The 9,326-nt window shown below is 44.6% G+C and overlaps 2 protein-coding genes across 10 annotated transcripts in view; one reads left to right on the forward strand and one right to left on the reverse strand.

The window, feature by feature from the left end:
• Positions 1-6,363, reverse strand: part of HOMER1 (homer scaffold protein 1) — a 164,901-nt gene extending 158,538 nt beyond the window's left edge. For 6 of the 9 annotated variants that reach the window (XR_002522606.2, XR_004183755.1, XR_004183757.1 and 3 more), the window contains exon 1: positions 4,996-5,327. Coding sequence is in view for 2 of the 9 variants with exons in the window: in XM_021939497.2 (XP_021795189.1) it covers positions 4,996-5,000 (5 nt within the window). In the remaining 7 variants the exon portion in view is untranslated. Of the gene's footprint in view, positions 1-4,995 lie in introns of all 9 variants that reach the window. The other 3 variants (XR_648144.4, XM_021939497.2, XM_009208677.4) reach the window with 3 other exon arrangements.
• On the forward strand, positions 2,628-3,147 carry LOC101024795 (60S ribosomal protein L29-like). Its single transcript, XM_017959695.3, has one exon. The coding sequence runs from the start codon at positions 2,680-2,682 to the stop codon at positions 3,145-3,147; it is 468 nt and encodes a 155-aa protein (XP_017815184.1). The 5' UTR covers positions 2,628-2,679.
• Positions 6,364-9,326: the final 2,963 nt, after the last annotated feature.

A 9,326-nucleotide genomic window follows, 5' to 3' on the forward strand; every position in this document is an offset into this window, starting at 1 on the left:
GGATATAACCACCTTTTCTTCTGAGATGTTTCATCACTCAAAACTATAAACTATGAATAAAGACAGTTTCTTCTGTCAACCCCTTAACTCCCAAATTCACTATTTTAGGACCCACAGTTAGTGACTCTGCTAAGAACATACCATGCTCTTTGCTACATTATTACCTCTGCACATGAAATGTCCTAATTCTGAAGAAGCTGCATTCAGTCAACTACACATCTCTCAGTCACCATCTCTCCCCTCCCTACTTCGGAACTTGCCAGGGCCTGCCCAACTATCCACTTCCTCTACCCAGCCATAGTTCATTGTTCTGGCTTGGTGTTTCCACACGATGCAAGACACAAAACTGAATTTTAAATGATTTTTAAAACTGCTCTCTTATTCTGCTTCCCTGATCATGTTCTTACTCTGCTTAAAACCCTTTAGTAATCTTCACACAGAAGAGAAGTGCTTTTCAAATTACCAGTTGCTACCAAAGCATCATTAAATAAATTGGGTCACCATCATCAGTCTATCTTAAAAATAAAATAGAATGGAACACAATAGAAACTACCAGAGTGCACCACACAAAGCAAGGGTATTATGTAGTGACATTTTATCATTTATATACAAGCATATTGGGTTGCAATGTAAAGATGCTTATCTTTCCAAAGGGTCATAGCCAAAAAAACCTCTAAACACACTAGACTACAGGACAATCCAATCTTTCATTTGATCTACATGGCTCTCCAACCCAGCCCCTGCGTAATAAGGCTCTAGACCTATCTCTTGCTACACCAAAGGGAGCTGGCTCAAGCAAACAAGCTTGTCATGCCAAACTCATTTGCAGTTCCTCGTTTTAGTGGTGTCAATCACTGTTCCCTCTGCCTTGAATGCCCTCTAATTTTTCTAAGAGGCTCACTTGTACTCATCTTTCAGTATTTAACACCTATCACCTCCTCTACAAAGCCTTTTTATCCTTCCCTCAGCAGCTAATGCCCCAATACCCACTTTGTGTCTCCACAATGCCCTATATTATAGCTCCTACAAAATTTCATTGCACATTTTAATTTTAGGCTTGACTGTCTTCCCAACTTCTAAAGTATAAACTCACTAAGGGAAGGAGTACATCGTACTAGCCTTCCTATCGGCAGCACTGAGCTAAGTACGTGCACTATAACATAGGTTCGAAGTTGGTAAAATGAACAAATGAAGAATTAAGGACTTGCATCTAACTTGTCTGTTCTCAGAAATGATAGGGTGGTTATCTTTGCAATAAAACCCCTTCATAGTGCTGGAATCAAGATTTTCACATTTTTGCTACAACCCCTAGAGAGCAGAACCCTGCAGTTTGAGGCAGAAGGAGGTGTCAGCTTCCTGTCTTTCAGCAAAGAGACTCAGTTTGGGCTGCAATGTAGCAGCACTCATTTCCACGCTTCCAGAAGTTACCTGGGGAAAGAGGCCGAGGAAGGACTCCAGAAGTTCCCACAGGCAGGTGAGGTAAATCAGAAACAGCATTAACAGATTTCATTAGCAGGGAGAGCCCTATTTTATTTATAAGCAGCTCTTAATAAGAGAAGGGAGGGAAAGAATTCTTTACCATTGCTGATGGCACAAGGTTACCAATATGAGCTAAGTAAAAACAAAGGGTGTCGTGAAATAACTAGTTGAGGTTACTTGATTTCTGTTGCCTACTCTAATAGTTCTGAAATAGCTACTGATTCACTGCTGTCATTATGAGAAACTATTTGGAGGTGGGGGGTGGGGGTCATACCTAACAGGGGCTTCTCACAGAGGTTTCAAAACTTTTCAGAGACTTCATTTTATATATGTGAATGCCTTAATTTTTAGGGGATCTGATACACCTATTTTACAAACCCATACTTTAGTTGCCTTCACTGCAATTAACAGTTCATGCAACATCCAAGATACTTTGACAGACTTTGCCAACTGTCAAGTTTCAGCTGTTCTTTTCCATTTCCACAAAGTTCATAAACTACTATTAGGGGAGCCATAATTTTTTTCTGCCCAATCACTGATTTTATTAAAAATAATTCCTTCGCTTAGACTGCCCCTAGACTTGCAATAATTATCTACAATTAAGACAAAGATAATCCTTATCATAACCTAACATTAGTTTAAAAAAAAAAGTTGTAATATATGAAACACTTTACCCAGAGTATTAAATGTTAGATATATATTACAGCAAGGTAATTAATAATTGCTAAGGTAAAGCTTTAAAGGCCATTTAAAGCCCTGTTTCCTTTTGTTTGAAATAGGCCCAGGCAGCTATGCGAATTCCACAAACATTTATTAGGCATAAATACGCATAAAGTGTAGAAACATCAGCAAATGCCTTTGCTTTGCTGTACGCTCTTCTACTTCCACCTACCCTTCCTCTCTCAACTCAGATAAAACAAGGCACTATCAATGAGAAAGGGTAATAGCCCCAAACACAGGCTTTCCAAAAAACAGCACCACAAAATGCTCGCTCCTTTTTCTCCTCAGTGCATATATAGGACTTTATTAACTAAAGGACAGATACATTCATTTATAAACAAATTAATTATGCTAAGTGTCTAACTACATGTTATGTGTGGGGCTTACTTTCCCATTTTAAACAGTAGCCCCTTCAGTATTAAATTCATCCTGTCTCTTCCGGTTCTAGGCACTTCAGGAGCCGTGGCTTAAGGTGCAAACATGACCAAGACCAACAACCACACCACACACAACCAGTCCCGAAAATGGCACAGAAATGGTATCAAGAAATCCCAATCACAAAGATACGAATCTCTTAAGGGGGTGGACCCCAAGTTCCTGAGGAACATGCGCTTTGCCAAGAAACACAACAAGAAGGGCCTAAAAAAGATGCAGGCTAACAGTGCCAAGGCCATGAGTACATGTGCCAAGGTTATCAAGGCCCTCATAAAGCCCAAGGAGGTTAAGCCCAAGATCCCAAAGGGTGTCATCCGCAAGCTCAATCAACTTGACTACATTGCCCACCCCAAGCCTGGGAAGCATGGTCATGCCCGCACTGCCAAGGGGCTCAGGCTGTCCTGGCCAAAGGCCAAGGACAAGGATAAAACCAAGGCCCAGGCTGCAGCTCCAGCTTCAGTTCCAGCTAAGGCTCCCAAAGGTGCCCAGGCCCCTACAAAGGCTTCAGATTAGATATCTGTCTGCCAACGTGAGGACAGGACTGGTGCAACCAGGCTGCCACCTGCATGGGGCTGGGGTCCTCCTGTGCTATTTGTACAAATGAACCTGAAGCAGGAAAAAAAAAATTCAGCCTAAGCTTCCCTTGGTAAAATGACAGGCATTCATGCAGCTTAAAGGTTGTGGAAAACTGATTTTCTTCCATGATGCTACTACTCCACAGTCTAGACAAAATGCAGCCATCAACATGAAAAACTGCTGCTTGATTTTTTTTTTTCTCCAACATGTTTTAAACAGAGCTGCAGATGCTCAAGGGAAGCCATATTTCTAAGGTTTTGAACAGTAGTATTTTTCAGTATTTTTCTCATGTAAAATTGGTGCAATTCATCCAGAACATTTTTCAAATGCCATTATTTTTCAGCGTTAAGTGCTTAAACTGCTTAGAGAGAAAAAGGTCTCCATCAGAAAGATCGACTTCCAGAAACCAACTAGTGATCATTAAAATGAGGAGAATAAAAAGAAAATAATTCATTTTTTACAGTTTGAAGAAATCTTTAAGTCATCTCTAATTCCTTCATTTTACAGATAAGAAATAGAGTCCACAGAGGTTAAGCAATTTGCCTCAGATCACTAAGCTACTAATAGCAGCGCTAGAAATAGAATGAGGCATTTTAATTACTCTTAGCAGTACCCCCAAATCATGCAAGTTATATATACTCTCATCACTTGTCATTCAAGTTTTTAAAACCATTATCACTTTGTCATTAATTTCTGAGGAAAGTCTCCTACAACATGTTCTAAATTTTCAAAGTTATGCATATTAAACTTCAAATTCTAACTCCAAAAAGAAGGTACTATTCAGGAACTTTCCTCAGAAAGTTCCAAGCGTGTGTACACCCCTAAACCATCACAATGAATTTCAGAGTCCATTCTTTCAAAACCTGTCCCTCAACTACACTTTAGATGTGTTTGTTCAACGACACACACACACAAAGAGAAAATTCTGGAAGTTCTTCCGCCAAAAACCAATGACAATCTGTCAATGAAATCAGATTACTCCATTAATATATTATGGGTTTCCAGCTTAAATTAGGAAGTGTCACTAGCATTTCATCAACCCACAGTGTGAAGAGTTAATAAAAGACTGGAAAATGCACTCTCGGTTGGTTCTGGGTCCGAAGGAAGGTGTAGATCTGATATTGTTAACACAAACTGAAGGGCTGAGCTTAAAAGCGAAAAACAAAAGGAGTGAACAAGTTCCTTAAACAAAAAGCCTTTTCGTACGGAATGCACCCGCACCGTGGTGACCGCATCAGTAAGACTGAATTTCAGATTTTCGTTTTAACGTCCCAGTAAATCAATTCTATACATTTTAGCTTTGGATATTCAAGGGCAAAAGAGAGGGCACCGTGAGGGCAACAATTTACTCTGGATCACTTTCAAGGACTGTTGTCTAACCACTCATTACAATCGTTCCTTTGTGCAACTGATTATCTAAAAGTACTGAGAGAGTGTAGTACTTCTCTTTGAAAGATAACCATCAGCAAAAGCTAAGATAATGTGATTTTGATGACAAACTGATGCAGCAGTCTGACCAGTAAAGTGTAGAATGCGTTGTCTTTGTAAATATTACTCACAAATCCATATTCAAGTTACAAACGATGTGTTTAATTACGACCTCTGGTACCGCTCTACAAAAATGCAAAAATAACCTAAAAGGTTAGCATGCCTATTTCTTTAAAGTATGACCAGCTTAGCAAGGTGGCAAGTTTGTTTGAAAACACAAAACGCAATCACCACCACCGCTCAATAATACACATACATAAACAGATTCGAAGCTGTGTTAAGCACAAAAATCCTTACCCCATTTTGCCCAGTGAAAACTTGCTCTGAAGTTTCAGCTCTTATGCTACGGAATAACTTCCAAAGGAATTTCTCCGTCTGCTATTTCGCAGTTGCTTTTCCACCCCCACCCCCAGATCCTTGTCCGGAGGTATTTCAAGGATGCTGCCAATTCAATTAGTTCTCTTAGGTAAAATGATTTCTTTCTCGTAAATACCAAAACGTTCAAACAGAGGCGGCATTTGCTTATTCGAGTTAAAACGCTTTGCGGAGGAGACAGCGATCAATTCTATTCCACAAAACGAGTCTACAAGTAGGAAAATGCAGAATCCGACTTCACCGAGTCCTATAAAAAATGAGTTCGCTGGTCATTTCACTCATGTCCTCCTCGACACTCAGGGAGAGCCAGGTAACTCGGCCTTTTCAGAGCTAAGGCTGCGGGTTCAAATTTCTCCACCACACCAGGTCCCCGGGGGTGGAGCGAGCAACCAAACGCGACGTGCACGTGAATAAAAATCCCAAAAGCAGTAATGCCACGGCTTCCCTGCGCTCACATTAGGAAAAAAACTACATAGAAAAATCTCCTCGAAGTGCAAACCCGGCAGCTCGCAACCTGCACGGCACTCCACATTGGAATCTGTTTTTTTTAATGTTTCTTCTCCTAAGACTCGGAGCAGAGAAGAGGTGGGGAGGAGGAAGAGGAGGCTGGGCAGGATCGATTCATTCTCCCGAGGAGAATAAACGGAGCCATTTCCAGGCTGGCAGCAGGCTGGGGGCGCAGCGCACGCCGGGGAGCTGGAGGAGGGGGCCCGATCCCACCTCCCTCAGCCCCTTCCCGCCCCCCGCCGCCGAGCACAATGGAGCCCGGCTCGCGCCCGGCCCTTCATTCGCGGCTGCCCCCTCTTCCCTCCTCTCTTCAGAGCACAGCGGATCTGAGGCTCCCGTCGGCGGAGAATGAATGAATCACAGAGCCAAGCCCCACGCTTCCACTGGCGCCCTGCCCCCAGCTCCAGGGCGGGCGAAAGGGGCCGAAGGGTCGACGGGCGCCTGCCCGAGCCAAGGCGGGAGGCTAAGACCGCGTCGGAGCCAGGAGAGCTGGGCTCGAAGCCGAAGCGCAGCCGCCGCTCCAGCGCCCCCACCCCTGCTCCTCGTCTCTCACGCTCCGCGCCGCCGCCACGCGCCGCCTCACATTCCCCGGGCCCCGCCGCCGCCTCTTCACACTTCCATCAGCGCCCGCCTCCGCCGGCCTCCGGCACCCGCCGGGCAGAGCAGCGCCAGCCCCGGCGGCCTGAAGCCCGCCGCTGCCTCCGCCCGCACCGGCCGGCTGGCAGAGCGGAGGGTGCTGCTTTCCCAGTCAGCGCCGCCGGCGTGAGGCGAGCGCGGCGGCAGTGGGCTGCGGGGGGCGGGAAGGGGGCGGAGAGAACGGGGGGGCGAGGGCGGTACCTCCCCCTGCTCGCAGGAGAGGGCGGGAGGCGGTGGCCGCCGCGGAGCCGCGGCTGGGGGCTGGTGCGCGGACGGGTCCCGGGAGCCCGACGGGCCCTACGGGCAGTGGGCAGCGGGCAGCTGGAGCAAGCAGCAGCCGCGAGGCGGCGGAGAGGATGGTGGTGCGGGGCCGAGCGGCCCTCGTGGGGAGCTGGGCCGGCGGCAGGCCCTCAGTCCGTCCGTCCTTGTTTTCCCCCCTCCCCTAGAGGCCGGCGGCTGGCGGGCCGTGCGCTCTGCTCCTCCGCTGGCTCTTGGCCCCGCTCCCGGCCGCCACAGCCTCCTCCGCGCCCCACACCAGGTGCTCGCGCTGTGTCTCCATCCTCCCCGCAGGAGGACCTTTAAATAGCAACGTCAGCGCGCTCCTCTCCGCACACACGTCACCCGCTGCTCACGTCACCGGGGTGCGGGGGATGATGTCACGCGGCCGGAAGTACTGCTAAATTAGGGAAGGAGCAGGGGGAGGAGGACTCGGCGAGCTCCTGTGTGCCCACCTGCTCTCGCTTCTCCTTAAAGGCCAAAGCACAGGAGACAGCCCGAGAGGAGCTCGAACAAGGAAGCGGCGGGAGGAGATTTCCTTGCAACAAATGTGCCAAACCGGAGTGAATCATTCGTAGCAGAAGTGCAGAAGTGTCAAGCGGGTAATATCCTATCTCCCACTCCCACCGCTGTTGCAGCAGCACCCCCGGGCTTCTCCTGTCCTAACTAGCAGGGAAATGTGGGAGGGAGAGCCTGATCACACTACTGGTAGATGTACTTCCAACAAGGACTTCGGAAAAATTACCTCAATTTTCAGTTATTGAGTGCCATTCTGGACGTAGTGGACTTTTAAACTTTTTCTCTTATTGGTTACCTGAAACACGAAAGAATAAAGAGCAGAGCAATAAGCAAACGAAGTAATGTTATAGAGGATAGTAATTTTATTTGCAAAATAGCAGTTTTGGCATAGGAAAATGAGTCAATCTTAGTTCACTCAGATAATTATCGTCACATGCATAGCAAATGCCAGTGTGTCCTCTCAGTTTCTCTTCATCAAGGATATGAGTTCCGTGACACTTGCCTCCAGACAATAAAACAAGAAAGAGAAAAATATATATATAGGTTTCAGTCTGTGGAATTTAAATTAAAAATTCAAAATTGGAAAGACCACCAAATCCTTTTTCATTAGCACAAGCATATTTTTATCTTCTTTAGTTTTGACCACATAATATATAATTACAATATCTCTTAAGTGTGGTGTTTTGCATTTTCTGTATGGCAAGGGTGAGTAGCTCTCTATAAGTGTGCTAGCTATGTATGTGTTTGTGTCTATAAAACACCATATGAGGAATGCTTTTTACATTGTAAATTACAGCGTTCTTAAATTATTTTAAAATGAATAGGTAAAAACAAAATTTTAAGTTAGGTAAATTCATATAGTGAATTTTGGTTTTATTTTACTTAATCATGGCCAAGAAATAGAATTGATACGTATTGCCAAAGGTCAATACTGTTTCAAGTTAGTCTACAAATTTAGTGACCCTGTTTTCCAAACCAAAATCTAGACACACCATTTGACATTAGAAAAAAAATTTGAATCTGAAGTGACCTGGAAAATCCAGAACATAGGATTACCAGCCTATGAAGTGATTATTAAGAAAGTTATATGTCAATTTCAACGTAGTTTAAATAAAAGAAGGTAAAACTTGTTAGAATGTATACCACGTGTGACTTTTAGAAACTGTAATGTTAAACTACTCACATGGTTCCTATTTAAGGAATATTGGTTTTGCAACTTTCTGTATTTACATTTTCTTGCTCAAGTTAGGAGTCCAAGATTAAAGAACACCACCACCAACAACAAAAAAGACCAATTTGTAACTGTTTCAAATACTCTGGTCATCTTAACATTATACAATTATGATCATGCTTAAAGTTTGAAATATTAAAAGTCTTTTTTTGAGACGGAGTCTCGCTCTGTTGCCCAGGCTGGAGTGCAGTGGTGCTATCTCGGCTCACTGCAACCTCTGCCTCCCAGGTTCAAGCAAGTCTCGTGCCTCGGCTTCCCAAGTAGTTGGAATTGCAGGCGCCCGCTGCCATACCTGGCTAATTTTTGTATTTTTAATAGAGATGGTTTTTCGCCATGTCGGCCAGGCTGGTCTCAAACTCCTGGCCTCAGGTCATCCGCCCACCCTGGCCTCCCAGTGTGCTGGGATTATAGGCATGACCCACAGTGCTCACCCTAGTTTTCATTGTTGTTTTTGTTTTTGTTTTGTTTTGTTTTTTGAGGCAGAGTCTTGCTGTGCTGTCCAGGTTGGGTGCAGTGGCACGATCTTGGCTCACTGCACTCTCTGCCTCCTGAGTTCAAGCGATTCTCCTGTCTCAGCCTCCTGAGTAGCTGGGACTACAGGCACTTGCCACCACACCCAGCTCATTTTTGTATTTTTGGTAGAGACGGGGTTTCACCATTTTGGCCAGGCTGGTCTCAAACTCCTGACCTCAAGTGATCCGCCTGCCTCGGCCTCCCAAAGTGCTGGGATTACAGACGTGAGACACTGCGCCGGGTCGCCTCAGGGTTTTTTTTGTTTTGTTCTGTTTTGTTTTTAAGGTTATAACAAAAGGTTAATGAAAGGCAAATCCCTGCTTGCCAATTTGTCTAATGTATATTATTATCATATTAATAGAAACTTGTACCAATTTGTATTTCAGACAAATGGAGCTTCTTATATCTAAAATGTTAAAACAATAAAACTGTCATTCTTCAAATAATGTCATCCCTTGACCCTTGCAAATTAAAATACAAATTATGTTCTTACACTACTAAAATTTCTTTACAATTTCCTACCTAACTAAATAACTTACCTCTTTCCTTCTCTTTCCATGTTAATTAAACC

Source organism: Papio anubis, chromosome 5, assembly GCF_008728515.1.
Source record: "Papio anubis isolate 15944 chromosome 5, Panubis1.0, whole genome shotgun sequence".
Classification (NCBI taxonomy): Eukaryota; Metazoa; Chordata; class Mammalia; order Primates; family Cercopithecidae; genus Papio; species Papio anubis.